Genomic DNA, 17,702 nt, shown 5'->3' on the forward strand with positions numbered 1-17,702 from the left:
AATTCCTGTTATAGGGCTATGTTTTAAATGTGATTATAGGTCATTTGACAAAATAAGTAATTGCAGCGAATATCTGATTGCAAACAAAGGATCTGAAAGGGAGTGCCAATTTCCCCCCATAGAACTGTGGGAATGTGCCCTTCTGCCATGGCTCTCTTTTTACAACTACGTAGCCCCAGTAGCATCCCGTACCTTGCTGAGAATGTAGATAACATCACCACGTTTAAATGTCAACTCATCAGGTACATCTCCCGTGCAGTCCCACAAACCTTGATAGAAATTGGCGTAATCGGTATTTTTGCTATCTGCAAAGAAAACGGCATCTAATTACAAAAGGATAAAGATTGAGGGACTAAAGTTACTCTTTACATCTCCAGATACTACAAAGCAATTTATTAGCACACGTTTCTTACTCCTCTTTGTAGAAACAGCTCCTTCATACCACAAAAGCAAGCGGAAAACAAGTTTAATGTGCCCTCACTGGCAAGTTCTATCACTTAAAGACACGTAGCCACAGGTTTTCAAAGCATTTTCCAGCTGCAACTTAAAGCAGCTAGTTTTCCTCTACTCATATACTTCCAGCAAGCCATATTTGTATCTTGACTTGAAACTGGCAAAATTGCTAGAATATAATTAATAATAATCTGTGAAAGGAAGCCAAAGTAAGTATTTTGTGATATGCTCCCTCTCCCTCTTCTGTTCCAACAAAACGAAGTAACTTCTCTGAGAACCTTTGAGATAATCTTTGATTGTTCCTTCTGAAATATTGGAGAACTTGGAAACTGTTGCTGAAGCTGCATTTTAAAAATATTTGTGTCAGCTCCAGTTTAGGACATTAAGCTCTGGCTAAACATGCAACTACACTACAGTCATAAACTCATCCCTCTCACAACACAAGCACAATGGATGTGCTGTGTTCAAGCTGCCATACAGACCATTAACTGATTGATTATTTAGCACTCTTTGCTCTGTAATACGGCAATAACGCAGTAATAAATGCTTTGTCATGCACTTACAATACAGAGTACATCTATTGAAACACAGCGCTTACACACGGTTAAATACACTGGGTGCTTCTGTTACACTGCAAACTATTTCCTGTTTTTAATTCCGTGAGAATGGAGTGTGATGAGTTAATGCAAAAAGAATGTAAGCAATACCACTAAGATGACCAGTTACATTATGTATACACTAACCAGACAGAATGTATACGTACTAATAATTTACATCACTGGAAAGCTATCTTCTAATTCTGATAACATAAATATCACTGAACTGGCGGGATCAAGGCTGTCATCTTAGTTTTGTTATATGATCCTTGAACAGCAGGCTTGCTGGTTATTCCAACATATACCAGTTACATTTGCATGTCGTTAGCACTCTACGCCATTATTTATAGTTTACAATTTAATCATGATTGGTTCACTTTATTACTGAAAAATTCCTGCTCAAATATCAAGTATCAAGCGAGAGAAAGTGTCACGCCATAAAGAAATACAGCAGTATTCAACTTGTGGTTTTCCCTATTTTGACAAATACTTAGATTTTAATTTTAATACTCTCTGTAAGAGCAAGAAGAGTTTTTCTGTTTATTCATTTCAGTCTGTGTTCTGTGCTATCCTGTTTTGATGGCAATACTGTCATAAGGCTAAATATTCACAACCTTGAATTTCAAAGCTGCTGTGCAAGTTAACCACTGTTTAATTTTTCATAAACTGGTAATTAGTAACTACCACTTGCTATATAGCACTAGGGGGCGTTCCGACTACCAGTGCACACGTTCTTACGTCAGCACACCAAAAGCGGCAATATATACATATATAAAAACTCCCGACCGTTCAGAAATAAGAGATCTGGTTATTGAAATTAATCTGTCTATGCATTTTACAAGAGGAAGGCGGAATCAGTTTGAAATGTTGCACCTCCCAATTTTGGGCTTTCCTATGTGTCAACTCATTATTCACCAATTTAGCATTAGACGATTATAAAGCGTAACACAGGTTAGTGCCAACTTAATTTGTGATAAATATTAAATCAGAATCTCTCCTTAGTATTTTGGTACTGCACTGATCACAGTTCCCAGCTCTATCTTGTAAAAGATAAGGTAAGCCCACGTGAGAAGAAAATCTAAAAGAACTATTTCGGTATATCTCACCTTTCAGATCTTTCAGCGGTTGTCTTATTGGTTTGGTTTAAAATACATTAATCAGGACTTTTATTTCTTTAGAATTGCACTGAAATGAATCATGACTTTTCTCACTGACTTTTATTACTTTGCGGACTGTTCTTACCTTTATGTGCCTGAAGTAACTCTTGTTAACGCTAATGGGAGTTACATGGGGAACATCAGCAACAGAAGAGATCCCACAGCGGGTGAGACATGTCTATATGTTCATCATAAGCAAATTATTTAAGACTTAAAGTGGGAAAGCAAATCAACTAATAACATGACAACACTGGAAAAGACGCATTTTAAAATAAGCTTATTGCAACAGTGAAGACGTTGCCCAAAGACTCTGTGCCCTCATTGGTGAATTCAACATCAGAGTTGCTTAAATCAGAAAGCCACATTTCTTGGAAAACCATATAACAATATACCAGGAGCACACAAATGAAAAATAGGGAGAGAAAGGGCCAGTGTAAGTTTCTGAACAACTATGCTGGTCTTCCACCAAGTTTTAATCTCACATTCGAAATCCCCTCTCACACCCACCAGCTCAAGTTTCTCCAAATTTTTCAAATGCAACTATACACGCATAAAAGCCAATTGTAACTTTAACTTCAGAACCATCTAAAGGAGAAAATGATCCATAAAATGATTCACAGTGCATCACAAACACAGAATTAGAACCAAAAAAAAAGCTGAAAAAACCTCTGCAAAACGCAAGGCCATTCCTTCTTACTTCAGCCCCTCTTAGTTAGAGAGGACCCTGCCAAATTTCATTTGACTGCCTCTGAAGAACTGAATAAAACAAAACAAGGAGACCTGGGTAAAGGAATTTGGTGTTTATATGGAAATCAAATTATACGAGCTTCTTAAACACATGTAATACCTGGAAACAGCTGGTGGATTTAGCATCAAGAACTTATGTGCCCATTAGAGTTCAAATTCAAAAAGGTATTGATTTGCTGGCATTACTCTGTCACAATTACACTCTACCTTATACACTGTGAAATGTTTTGTGCCTTAAAAATACTATGATGACATAATTGCCAGACTAAAGTCTGTTGTATTTCAAAGGCATGGTTACTTAGGCCATAAATATGAATGAAATAAGATTAAAAAAAATTAAAATGCGTAGCAGAGGGTAGAAAGCAGTTTGGGTTTTACTTACCCACTGCTTTTAATATTACCAATCACAAGAAATGGCTGAACAGTATTTTGGATAGGTTGTTTCTCCAGGAAATACTTCTTTCATTCCAGGATAGCAATCTGGATGAACAACTATACAATAGTTTCCAAAACTCTTCCACAAAGAATTCCTCGTGGTTTTCTTCTGCCATCTCTGTTTTTCCAGTAACAGTAATAGGAACAAGATATTTTTGTCCAATATACTGATGAAAACATTTCAGAATTTGTTTGACAGATCAAACAGCAACAGCTCTCAGCCCTCCTGCCAGCAGGGTCAGACTCCTTACTTCACTGAAAAATACTGGCACCTGACAATACATGCTTGAAGAAAGAAAGGTGAACAGTCCAGGTAAAAAAACCTGACAAGCATATCACTCAAGCATACACTTCAAATAGCGTAGACTGTTTAAATCTTAAGAATGCCCATGGATTACTCAAGGGGAAAAAATATAAGACTATTCTAACAGCCTCAATTAGACAGAAAAAACAAAACCCAGAAAAACAGATTAAGAGTACACATTTCAGAGGGATTTAAGCGTGCTGTCCCATTGCAGCCTAAGACAATCAAACTGCAGGCTCCTCCATTCCTGCCCCCTCCCTTGTGCCAATTCTGGCACTTGCCATTTCTGAGCACAAGCTTGCCATTCTGTTTCATATCCCTCGCCTCTTGATCAGATTCTTCAAAAGTTTATAGCATCAGATTTGAAGATTACTAGTCTGGGCTACTTAATATTTGAAAGAGGTGAACTTCTGGAACATTCCTATATCTCCTTTTGGCAATGAAGTGCTTGATATTTACCATACTGAAGGCTTGAAGATGGAAAGACAGGTGAAGTTCAAAATTAACACTACCAGAATGACTCTGTCTTACGCAAGTGATTTAGACTCTCAGTGTTGAGTCTCAATGCCCAGATGAGAAATACCCTGTTAAAGAACGCAGTTATTTGTTCTGATGATGTCCTAAACTGCAAAGAATGCCTGTAACTAATTTACTTGCCCTTTTTCCCACATGCCAGAAAAATTATGAAATAAGGGCAAAATAATTATACTGTCTTTATTTGGACTCAACTTCTAATCTGGCCCAATCTGTTCAGTATAATCTTTCTCACTTCCCTTCTCCTGTTGTTCCTTAGTTACTCTAAAATCAAGGTATTTACACTGAGACAGCACAGAACATGACACTTACTGAAACAGTGATTGTGGAAATGATAATGGGTAGATAGTGGTAGCAAAAAAGACCCAGCAAGCCATATTATATAACTGAAACTCCTCAATGCTTTGGTATTTTTTAATAATTAGGTCACTAGCAATTAATGTAAAGCTATCCATTATCAACAGTCAGTATCAAGGAATAAACAGAACCCAAGTCTGCACATTAACTGAAGTAGAGATAAGTTAGGGTAAGAAAAGAGTAGGAAAAAAGAAAGGTTTTTTGCACTTATCAGGCTGAGCTCATAGGCAATTTGCTGAATATTTTCTATGAAATTCAGGTTTAGTAAAGCTAGGCAATAAATTAAATTTAAGAACGTATGCGCTGTTTGTGTGGAAAATCATGAAATACTGTTGAGTCGGGTTAGATGTTTATGATGTGACACCTATCAGAAATACTCACGTCAACTCAGCCCTAAAAGTCAAACAAATTTCCAGTGTTAAATAGTTAACTAAGTAAGATCAGATCAGAAAATTAGTGCTTGAAATGAATCCGATATCTGGGGAGAACTGTTATGGTATTCTCAAGGACATTACACAAATACTAGGTAAGACTGATAAGGCTGTTCTCATAGCAGTCGAAACTTTTCAGAAATGAAGTGCTAAGGTTTTGACTTCTTAAAAGTAAGACCATTCAGAACTTCAAGAAGACACATTAGTGAAAAAAAAAATGCTGTTGGCAACTTTATAATTGGATTGACCCCACGCTCCATTATGACAAAACACTCTTATAATTACAGTAATGTCTAAATGAGTACTAAATATTAAGACTGTAGTGAGTCATGTTGTTTTACACATGTTTTCAGCAGAGCACAATGCTAACAGCATCTGATGACTTGGCTCTTGTTTCCTTTCCAAGAAAAGCAACCCAAAACTCCTCACAGCAACCTGTTCCTGCTTTCCTGTACGGGTCAGGAAATCAGGCCTCTGTTTCCTCTCCACATGTTGCAACAGGAAGAACACTGCAGAGCGACTTCCTAAAGGAACTCTTCTTGCCCACCCTTTCCTTGACAGCCTTGAAAGAATTATGTGTATTATGTACGCTGGGGGAAGGAGAGCCAGATTGCATGTCAGTGCAGGTCACAGTTACAATGCAGCAGACCTCAAAAAGGTGTAAGGTCTGATAAGAAGCAAGTCTTCTCTACTTGCTGTGTCAAATCACCAATAGTTTATCTAAAGGTCTGTGCCCTTGAAGCACATATATATCTTGTTTTTAAGCATAACTGGAAATACCTTTCTGTCAAGAAAAGTTGTCTGGCCATGTGACTTTACATGGTGTTTGCAGTTATTTTTCCAGTCCCAGAGATAATTAGCACAAGGGCAGCTTGCCAAGCTAAAGCTGAGAGAATATCCTTCACAGCCTTTCTGGGCATTTGTGTCCTTTTCCAATTTTTATGCTGCTGTCACTGGACTCTGGCATTTCTTACCCAATTCATTTGCTTTCTGTGGTAATCATATGCAATGAAGATATGCATGGCCAACATTTAAACAGGCTGCAGATCAATTAGTGGTCTTAAGTTTATCTGATTTTTATCAAAGAAGACAGAGCTTTGGGTCGATTGTCAGAGCCTGTGTCAAGTTGACCTTTTCAGAGATGTCTACATTGCCAGTCCCTTGGGCAACTTGTTGTCCCCTGTTAGTCTCTGAATGGCAGAAGTCTGTTCTGCTCAAGCACAAAGTATACACAGATGTCTATATTACATTCTTATAGGTTTGACAGCAACTGCATGTTGTATCTATAAACTGTCCTTTAGCAGTGACACTTCCTCAATGATGATAAGCTAATTTATGCAACTAAATCTCCTTTGTGCAGAAATGAAAGCTAATTGAGTCATTACAAAGTAATTCAGGAAGGAATACCTTGTATAAATTGGCTTACTTTATAAATCCTTCTCAAGTGGTTTTCATGCATCCTAAGTGGTGCTAAGCAGTTTTGCTGCCATCAAATACCCAGGTGAAAAAGACAGCTTTACAGAGCTATAAAAACATTATTTTAAAACAGCAAAGGGAAAAGACAGGAAAATGAAGGTAAAAAGAAAGGGCATACACAAAATAAAGAGGAAAGATTTTAATTACCTGAAACAGTGGTAACTTTCTTCTGGCTCGGTTTTCTTGGCACTTCAGCCTTTGAAGGAACACGTTCTTCTGCAAAACACATAACTGCAAATGAAACTCTGAAGGGACGCTTCAGCTGACAGGAATTACAGCCCACATCATTCTGAAAGCCACACTCTACATTTCCAGACCATAAGCCCTGTTTACTATTTTGCATTTGTACAGAAGTTGGAACGTTGTTATTTCTGTGGTTTCCCCCACCCATCCAAACACTCCAAGAGCTTTCTTTCAAAAATCTCAATCGTGAACATCTGTTTCCCTTTTCACTCTGCTCTGAATGTGGTAATATAGAGCTGCAGTTCTGCTGTTTCTCAGTCATTCTGAGACAATCAGAATGAGGATCCTAATTCTGCTATGTGCATCTCTTGCCAGGACGAAGAAAAGGAAACCGAGGATTGAAAAAGTATCCCCAGGCCATGCAAGAATTCAGAAGTTCTTAAGAGATGTATGCAGAGAAGGCAGAGGACATCTTACCTTCAACACCGTCACAGACGCACACTAGCTGGACACCTGCATGATGGGAACACGGCCACTACAGATGCCGTGCATTCAGTGCTCCTGCCTGCTGTGCCTGACCATGGTTTTAAGCAAGCCAGACTGTATCAAATAACTTAGCGCAAGTTTGGGAGACAAGAAAAGAGAAAGCCTGGCAGCGATCAGCTCTGAAGCATGTTTTCTGGCTAGCAGGCCTGCATCACTCTGAAATCCCCACAGGCAATTTCGAAAGATGTGCTCCATACTCCTTGTCCCGCACAGACGGGGAACTCTCTCATGCCCACACCCTCACTTCAGTAAATCCACACTCCACTCAGTACAGGGACATAAGATCTGCTCCTCACGTTTCACAGTCAACAATTCTGTTGATGAAGCAAAAAAGGGAACAAACTCTGAGGATTTTTAGCTGTATTCTTTCTTTAGGTTCATAAGAAAGTAGAAACAGATTTATCTTGGCCTTTACAGTATATCAAAACTGACAAAGCTGCTGTACTGAATGAGGAAACAGTATATTCATAAATCCACTTCTCAAACAAGAACTGGACTTTTAATACATTTAAACTATTTGGCTTTGCTACTCATCACATCTTATACAGATATTCATGCTTCTTCTTAAGGCACCCATTTCAGCAACTAATTTTGATATTTTATTAATGACAGACAACAGATACAGAACTCACAGCTCTTAAAATGTTCCTTATCGTGCAACTTTTATGTAATTGCCTATCTACTTTGACAAAGTGAATTTTACATCAACAGTTCAAAGGAGTTTTAGCCTTGTAAAAGTTTAATCTATCCACAAGACTGTTCCTGCAAACATTGAAGCAGATGTTTAAAGCACAAGAGTAGACCTGCTGAAATGAGTATGCATAATTGCTGCTAACCTATATTCGCAGTCCTACAAATATTACAATTACATCATGAGACTCACTCTACAAAGAGCTTTGAAATTCTGCCCTACTAAGCCAGAGAGCATTTTTGCTCTCTGGCTCTTGACTAGCTAAAAATCTGGTTGAGATGAATAGATACTATTATTTAAGCCAAGAAAAAAAAAAAAAAAGAAAAAAAAAAAAAACAATAGAATGGGGAAAATCTGAAGCTGTGGTACAACACAGAACACTAAACTATTTACTGGATTCAAATGTGTTACCCCACTTGTCATAACACTCATTGCACATTTCCAAGTACACTCATTTGTTTATTTTAAGCACTCGCATTTGGAGCATAAATGGCAAAAATACATCCCTATGTGCTGTGTGGAGCACTAGGAGGCACTGTCATTCTGTGGCTTCCCTACCACTATTACACTATGCACAGGTAGTATTATCCCATTGTCAGACACACTTTCTAGGATTGCTCATATTTCCCAGAACAACCTAATTTCATCCAACACAGAGAATATTATACCTTGATTAAATAAATGTTGATATTACATGTTACTGAATGCTTGGACCTACATCAATTGATGTATTAAATGTACTGTGGATTTTAACTCTATCACTGTTGTGGTCATCAGACTAGCTTAAACTGAGGACTGACTTTAGTAGAGGGTGTTTCAAACAAAGTAAAACAGCAAAGGAGGTTTGAAGAGATTTTTTTCCTAAGGTACCGTTGAATACATGTAGATTGCATTGTGGTTTAATGGAAAAATTTGGAACATATGCATTCCCCTTCCTAAAAAATGTATTTCCTAGATGTAAGAATTCACCAGATCCGTATCTGAAGATGAGAAAAATGTCTGAACCAATATTCTTTGAATACTGAAAAGGTCCCAAATTCAAAGGCCGTCCATATTAGCATACTGGTTTTGATCCCAACCATCCCCACTTATCACACTTTGCTTTACACTACAGAGTTGTCACAGACAGAACAAACTTTCAGGTGCAGTTAGACTGGAAGAGGCACTCCAGAGCACACTGAACATGGTCCGGCTGCTAATGGGCATTCAGTCCATGGAACCAGACTAAAGTGACTCTACAGGAAAACCCTTCTGAAACATGCACAGTGCAAACATCAGGTCCTCGGCACAAGCTTGTGCTTTATGAATCTGTTGCAAATGGTCCACGCTACTTACTAATGCAGTCATGCTCACAGTAGAGCAGATGTAATAGGCTTGGCTTAGGGTGGTAAAAAAGAACCTACAGTTCTTACTAGTGTTTTCTGGTATTACGTCCTGAAGCAGTAACTCTGTGCGGGAGATGATGTCCTTTAAATGCAGCAACCCCAATGACCCCAGGAATTACAGCTAGAGTCAGATGCAATATACTAAAATTTGTGTTGCAACATGGAATACAGTCAAAAGATGAAAAAACAAAATAAAAAATACAGAAGTCCTTCTGTATTATTAAGATAGCGTGTAAGAGGAGTCATGTAGACCTTTAAAATAATCTGGTACAACGTTTCCTCTGGAACTCTTCTTCCTACCATCACCACCACTGCAGTGAAAAAAAATATTCTTCTCCACCTTCTCACTATATCAAAATGAGACTAATCAAACCAGTGAAGTCTTCCAGAACTGTAGATCCAAAGAACCTTTGAGGTACAGGTTATTTTCCATACGCCACTGGTACTCAGAGACTCTAATGGCAAAAAACCTACAAAATTCCTGTGTTGACAATGCAACAAGGAACTAACTCTATCTGTTAAGGGCTTTTTCAGTTAGTCCATGAAAGCTGTTGAAAATAATTTATTTATTTAATTTGCAGTCTGAAGAAAGAACAGAAAAATCACCACCCAATCACAGATGATTCTACCATCCACACAATTTAAAAAGTGAGCAATGAATTCTACACTGGCTGAATCCATTGATTATTTTTCTTCTTATTTCTTTTTCTTAAGGGGAGTAGGGAGGGTGGGGGGTGCAGAATTAGACTACTTGAGCATGAAATGGATAAGAGTTTGGCTTGAATAGTGTATTCCTTCAATAGAATGTGGTATCTCCATAATAAATATGCATAAACTTAGCAGTTTCCTCTACTAACACATTACTTAACCATCTTCTTACATTAGACTCTAATTTAATGCCACTATTAATTGGTGTTCTAGTATCTTCTAGTCTCTGACACATTGTCATTGCACAATACTAGTTTATACCTTGGATAATCCCACTTTGTGGGTTAATATATTCTATTCAACAGTTTAATAACAGTAAACAAAACCAGCTCAGCTATGCAGCAAAATCTACCAAATCACACAGATGGTTATATGGTTTTCATTGTGTGGTTTCCATAGCAATCATATTGCAAATCTGGAAGCTTCTTGCAAATAAGCAGCTTGTATTTACATGCCTCTCGGCTGCAGCATGTAACTCTATAACAAGTGAAGTTGATATTCAAATCACATATTGTTAGAAAAATCACTGGAAGATGTTTTGATCAGTTCAGATAAAAAATACTGCAATGTACTAATTTTTCATCTATTTCATAATGATACAAGCAATCACACGCTTGTAATGCACATGAATACATCTTAATTTGAAATCTCACTGTGGTGTCAGAAGGTTATAAGCATACAAACAGGTCTTGTAAGACAGACCCCACAAAAACACTTGTACTATTAAGTAATCAATTTTTTAAAAATCACAGTGTCTTTTGTATTGTACTCAGCAGGGATGACAGACACATGCAAACAGAAAGGTGTGTACATGAAGAACTCTGCTGACACTGAACATCATGGGTCTATACTGCTTTGAGCAAGAAAAAGTAAAACACCAAGAGTATTACTCCTCCACAATGCTTTCTTTGCTACCAAATAATGTAAACAAGAACTTTCAAACATGAATAAATGCTTACCGTGGGAAAGAGTCAAGACCTTTTCTCTCCCAGATTTATAATTTTATGAATTGACCTAACCGCATAACAGATGGGTTATTACTCTAATAAGAAACATAAATCAATCCAGCTATGTATTTTTTTGAAAAAATTAGCAAAAACTGGTTTTGGGTTTTTTTGTGGTTTTGTTTGTTTGGGGGTTTGGGGGTTTTTTGTTGTTGTTCTTGGGGGTTTTTTGTTTTTTGTTGGGGTTTTTTTGTTTGTTTGTTTTTTTACAAACAAGATTATCTGTTTCAAGAAACATTTGATAATTCCAAACAAGGAGCAATAAAGACACAAAATTTAAGAACAAAATCATTTTTATAATTTGGCCAAACTGACACCTTCTGCTAGCATTAGTAGTGAGGGCTACAGACCATCTGGGGTCAAAAGAATAAGAATTAACACCCTGTTTTATGCAGGGCCAGCAAAGCGCCTTACCTGAGGACAGTACTCCCCAGCCGTTGGGAGGGGGGTCCTCTGCAGTATTCCCACTATATACACAGCTGTACATGCCTATACACTTCACCCAAACTCTTGTGGGGTTTTACCTTAAGCAGCTTGATATCCCAGACATCCTCCACATGTTGCTTAGTCCAGGCTTATTTGACTTGGTCTGTGTACTTATAATGGCAAGGACTTTCCTTTCTGGACTCTTCTTTAGACTCCAGATCCACCCACTCTGTAGGGAGAGATCTCCAAATCCAAGAAGCAAAACTCTAGCTTTGATAATCCTCTGATATTCCCACAGATCTGTCCCTTTTCCCCCAGTTCCTCCTGGACATGACAGATTACCGGAAGATTTACACACAACTTCTTGACACTTCACCCTGCATTCCCAGTAGCACTCTGGTGCACTCTGTAAACAAATTAAACAGTTTGGAAAGGCTGCTGAAGGTGCTATTCTCTAGCCATGGTGTGAGATCTGGGAAGCAGCAGAGAGGGGGAGATGGACGGTTGTTTTATTAAAGCTCCATCTGACAGTATGGGGGCGCATGGTTTGGAGATGAAAATGCCTCCAGGACTGTGACAGAAGTGGGAAACAAGGTGGTTGCTATATAGAGAAGTATATATAAGAATTTCTTACCATGATAGAAGAGAGGACAATTATTATTTTATTCCTACTTCTATGGGTCAGGTAGTTATTCCCCAACGGTTCAAACAGAGAAGTTATATTCCTACGTGACAAGCTCGAGTGAAAAAAAAATTATTTCCACAATGGAGGCAGAGACAGAGACAGGAACAGGTCACCCAGACACAGGCTAAACACACCGATTGTAGAGGAGGCGACATCAAAATATAAGCAGAAGCTGCATTTGAATAAATGGTCGCCACCACGTTCAGAAATACAACAGGAAATGGACTATACAGAATTGTATTCAAGCAGAATACAGAAAGAGATCTCCAGGTTATGTATGTTGTATATAAAAATACATTTTAATGAAAAATATTATGCACACTTAGATGCTTTCTTTTTGGTTGAGGACAGAACCCATGCCAATTCCTAGACCCAAGTCCTTCCAACACAGGTGATCCGTTTCTGATTCCAAGATGGTACTGCATCCAGCTCCGGGGCCCTCAGCACAGGAAAGACATGGACCTGTTGAAGTGGGTCAAGAGGAAGGCCACAAAAATCATCAGAGGGATGGAGCACCTCTCCTATGAGGACAGGCTAAGAGAGTTGGGGTTGTTCAGCCTGGAGAAGAGAAAGCTCCAGGGAGACCTTATTGTGGCCTTTCAATACGTAAAGGAGGCCTACAGGAAAGGTGGGGACAAACTTTATAGCGGGGCCTGTTGCGATAGGACAAGGCGTAATGGCTTTAAACTAAAAGAGGGAAGATTTAGACTAGATAGAAGGAAGAAATTTTTTTACAATGAGGGTGGTGAAACACTGACACAGGCTGCCCAGAGAGGTGGTAGATGCCCCATCCCTGGAAACATTCAAGGTCAGGTTAGACGGGGCTCTGAGCAACCTGATCTAGTTGAAGATGTCCCTGCTCATTGCAGGGGAGGTTGAACTACATGACCTTTAAAGGTCCCTTCCAACCCAAACTATTCTACGGAGGCAAAAGTTTTCATTCAAATATACTACCAGATAAACTGGATGGGACCGCCAACTAATACTTAATTGCGTGTTTTAATCAGCTCTTATAACAACCATTATTTAAATTCCAGAGTCAGCAAGGTTGAGTATATGGACTGCTCTGTCCTACCAGTGGACAGTATCAGAAGTCTGTTATTACTCTTGACAATGTACTGACCCCCCAATGGCCTCGAATAAATAGCATTGGCTGTGCAATGTGAAAAAGCTACAATCGTGACATACTTTGGGATAGAAAGGACCTGTGGAAATTGCTTAGTCTAACACCCTGCTCTAACTCTGAAAGTTCAATCAAGTTTCTAGGAAACAAAATTTGGCTGCTTTTGGTACTCCATAGTAAGCTATTCAGCAGCAGTTTATAAAGGCCTGTGCATTTTAATAGTTCATGTATAAGACAGCTGAAGCTAATGACTTTATAGAACAGGATTAGCTCAAATGACTCAGTTTTGTCCAGATCTTGCCAAGTCTCCAGATGTGAGGTTTCCTGAATTCCTCAAGAAATCCTGCAGGTTTTTTCCACCTCAACTGAAGTTCTTGTATCTTGAAAAGGTGCTACTGTGCAGCACCATTACTTCCAATTGTGTAAGCAGTCTGAATAACCAAACCAGCCATCTCAGCTAGAGGTGAAGCACTGCCTCCTACTGAGAAGATCTTGGAAAAGTTACCTCATCATCCTCACAGAAAAGATTAGAGGATTTTGTTATAAATTAACTCAGGATCAATGCCACAGGAAAAGGAGGTGAGAAGGAAAGGAAGTCACATTGGTGTCCTGGAATGTCACTCAGCCACTTTCTGGAGAAAAAAAAATTCTCTCTTAAAACAACCTTCCTGTGACACCACCCAGTGAATCTAAGCATATGTTATGGTTTGGCTTAATCAAAACCAAAAAGCAGATACAACATTCCCTTACTAACAAAAGGCATTTTGGGGTTACATCATTTGCTAAACTAAAGACTGAATTATACAAAAAAAAAAAAAAATCCCAGTCCCACTAGAGGCAAATATAAAACAGTTTAAGGCTGCAATTTTCTAGTCTTGTGCAGAAGAACGTTGTTTGGATCATATAACTTTCGCTACAAAGGATAATGAGTGAAGTAGCAGAGAGAAATTAGTAATTTTGGAGAAGTGTTTGAGAAAAAAATCTCTTTCTAAATACATCTGTGAAAAAGACACTGCATTTCTCCTACATTATCGCACACGTACCCATCCATGTGAGCTATACCAGGGCAATGAATTAAAAAAACATGGGTTTAAAAGCAGGAAGATACTATATGACTTCTCACTAGTTTACTGGAAAAAAACAAGGAAGAAAATATTTTTCCAGCAAAGTGCTTTTTATAATGTTTTAGGGCAGAATGTGTGAAGGCTACATGATCAAAGAACACATCTCTGTCCTTGGAGGAAACACAGTTGCTCTCGCACAAGACAGAAAATTGAGCATTGTTGGCAAGGTTGCCCGCAGCTGCTGTAAAGTGCATCTTCTCACTCTACTGCGCATAATTTCACCAAGTTTTCAGGAAATGTAGGAGCATGCTTTGCTTTACTTACCTTCCCTACTTGTTGAGACCTGAATATATGTTACCACCTTTCCTCTTTATTTTTCTTTCCTTTCCCCAGTACCAAGTGCCCCAGTATCCTTGCTTCCCTGCCCTTGCCCCATTCTGTGGTCACAACTAATTTGTATAACGACTATATTGTCTTCAGACCCCACAAATTGTGTTCATTTACCAAACACAGAGGTTGTTAGTATGAAAGTTGCTGCTTCCAGGGCTTCACAAGGCCCTCCAGGCTTTAAGAGCAAAGTATCACAATGGGAGGAAAAACATGTTCAGTCACCTGAACGACAGAACAGAATATACTCATTAGGACAACTGAACAATCCACAGAGGTACAGGCAATTCCTGAGTTTAGTTAGAAATATATTAAGATTTCATTAACTCGGCTTCCTCCTTGGAGCTCTCCTTGCAAATAAGCAACCTTCAGTAAAGTTTTGAGTGGCAGCTGAATCAACTCAGTTGTGCAGTTCCTAGCACAAGTCTTCCAAACAACAAGTAATTCAAAATCTCCAATAAATAAAAAAAAAGCAACAACCATAGACGCAGAAGAATTAACAGTTTGCCAATTTAAGGTTAGAGGAGGAAAAAATTAGCTAGACTGAAAGGATTAGGAGGAATAGAAGTATGTAAAATATTAGTTACACCAATAGCAAGCTTGAGAGGAGAAGAAGTAAAAAAAAGGCAGGAAAAGCAAAAGTACATACCAGGAAAGACCATTTAGAATGTCTAATTTTGGAAAACTAAAATTTCTTTGACAAAGTGATCTAATTATTATTAATAAAATTCAATACAAATATGCCAAAGTGCAATGTGCACTGCATAGAAATAAGGGATGGGTTTTGCACTGACCTTTTTATTTCCTCATGAAGAGAGACCTGATGATAGTAATTCTTCTCAAGAGAAAAGATAAAGGTCATCACAAGCAAGTTCAATTGTGGATATGCACACAATAATTATAATGAAGAATAAAAGAAATTACAGAAAGATCCACTTTCAGAAACTCATTCACTCTTCCCATTTTTATATTCACAGACACTTTGTATTCACAATTAAAGTCACTATTTCAGGGATTTGTTTTCAGAAATCAAGTTTCTTAGAATTGTCTAATGCCATAAGCTGAGTGAAGTGGTCAGAATATATTAAACCCAGAAAAGAAAAAATTATTTGATAGGCCATCAAACAAGGTGAAAATTTCATAAGTGACATCAGAATCCAGCTCCTTACAAATTCTTTAAGTTTGATTAGGCACTTTTTAAAATCTTACCTATATTTTTTTTGATCAAGAGATCAGGTAACAACTTCCACTCCTGATCAGAAGCATCTCTGAAGGTAAAGTTTCAAGTTAGTTTCCAACAAAAGCACAATTTTGGCTCCACTTCTAAAAATGTTCCTAAAGCCTCAAATTTGGCATACAAAATCGAGGCAATAGGCATTTTACCTAAATCCATACTTGAACATTCAAAGAAGGAATAAAATGTTTTAAGATATTGCTCTTAACAGGCCTCAACAACGTAAAGGAAAGCTTCTGGGGGTTAATGTTTCTACACGCTCATCTAATTATTTAGCTGATTAACAAAAAATGCTCCCTCCTCTGTCCCCCCTCACCCCCACGAAAAAGTAGTTGCAATTATTAGACAGAATGCAAATTAGTAGCTCAAAGGGACAAAACAAACAATGATTTTGAAGCTGATTCCATGGTTGTATTGTAGGTTCACTGGAATTTGTGCTAGAGATTGCTTGCCTAAATGTGTGGCATGCACATAAGTACATTCTTATATATAAACATAATAAAGATTTATGTGAATTCACTGTAACTAAAGTAAATTTGTTTGTTCTCTCAACCCGTAATAGCTCTTAGTTATGTAAATAGTTTAAGTGTTCAACATGACATTTTATAAACCTTATTATTAAAATGTTTTGCTAAAATAAATGTGGTGGCTATTAAAATCTACATAGAAAATATAAATAGTTCTCTATGTAAATACATCTAGCAATCAAATACTCAATTAACTAATCTATACTGTATAACTCTGTACTGCAGTGTTATTTGACAACCATGTGCAGGGGTTATATTTCTCAGGCTTAAATTTATACTTTATACAGAAAAGAAGTCTGTAAATGTCAAGTAAAGTTTCCCATACTCATTGATCAGCAGCAAGATTTAAATTCAAAAGCCATTTCTGAAAACTACATATCCCTAATTGTGACAAATGTGACTTGACATAATATTTACATACATAGAATTCATAAAGAAGCATCTTGTTTAAACCACATAATATCCTTTAATAATCTGCAGGGTTAAAGTATTCAAATTTATAGTCTGATTCCAGAAATGAACTTACTCAAAAAAGGGACAGAAGACAAGGCATTTCAGCATAGTTCACTTTAGTGCAAGGAAACACAATGCAGTTGTTGGCATGTTTCCACAAGAAAAGTCTGGCTCCCAGATGCTTCTCTTACAACTTCTTTAAAAATGTTCTACCAAGACATTTTTGTATTCTCTGTGTTGATCATTAACTGCACATTGACCAAAAAAAAAAAAAAAAAAAAATCAGCAGTTTTTACCCTTTGGGTACTTTCATGAAAAGTAGCAAATCCACACCACTGCCTCTTTTCACTGTTTATGGCCCGTGCCATCAAATTAAATTGTGTCAGCTATGCTAAATCCTTTCTCCAGCTTAAATAATTAAATAAAGCAAAGGTAAAATAGTCTTGTTACAATTCACTAGTAAGCAAAAATCAGGTTAAATCAGAAATAAGCAGAAAATTACAGCTGCAACACAGGCTGTTTACACATACCATATTTGGGATAGCCTTCCCACACAGATTTCTACAAATACTGTCCCATTCCACCATTCTCACACGTAAGGTCCACAGTAGGACTAGCAACTCTGGATGTCTGATCTTACTAGCCCTACATGCCATATGTAGGGGGACACCTCAGAGAGATGAGGTAGGACAACAGAGATCTGGAAACAGTTCATAAACTGGAGATGACAACTGCTCCCCATGCAGCTCACCATGTTACTGTGGGACTGGCATGCAGCTGCATCTCGGAAAACTCC

At 37.9% G+C, this 17,702-nt stretch overlaps 1 protein-coding gene across 3 annotated transcripts in view; it reads right to left on the reverse strand.

Moving 5' to 3' along the window:
• Window positions 1-17,702, reverse strand: part of SKAP2 (src kinase associated phosphoprotein 2) — a 121,586-nt gene that overhangs the window by 11,759 nt on the left and 92,125 nt on the right. Inside the window, exons 10-11 of one of the 3 annotated variants that reach the window (XM_082478968.1) lie at window positions 6,638-6,703; window positions 193-305 (exon numbers count right to left, since the gene is read on the reverse strand). In XM_082478968.1, the coding sequence (XP_082335094.1) occupies window positions 193-305; window positions 6,638-6,703 (179 nt within the window). Of the gene's footprint in view, window positions 1-192; window positions 306-6,637; window positions 6,707-17,702 lie in introns of all 3 variants that reach the window. The other 2 variants (XM_082478967.1, XM_082478969.1) reach the window with 2 other exon arrangements.

The sequence above is a fragment of the Vanellus vanellus genome (assembly GCF_965231255.1).
Source record: "Vanellus vanellus genome assembly, chromosome: 2".
Classification (NCBI taxonomy): domain Eukaryota; kingdom Metazoa; phylum Chordata; class Aves; order Charadriiformes; family Charadriidae; genus Vanellus; species Vanellus vanellus.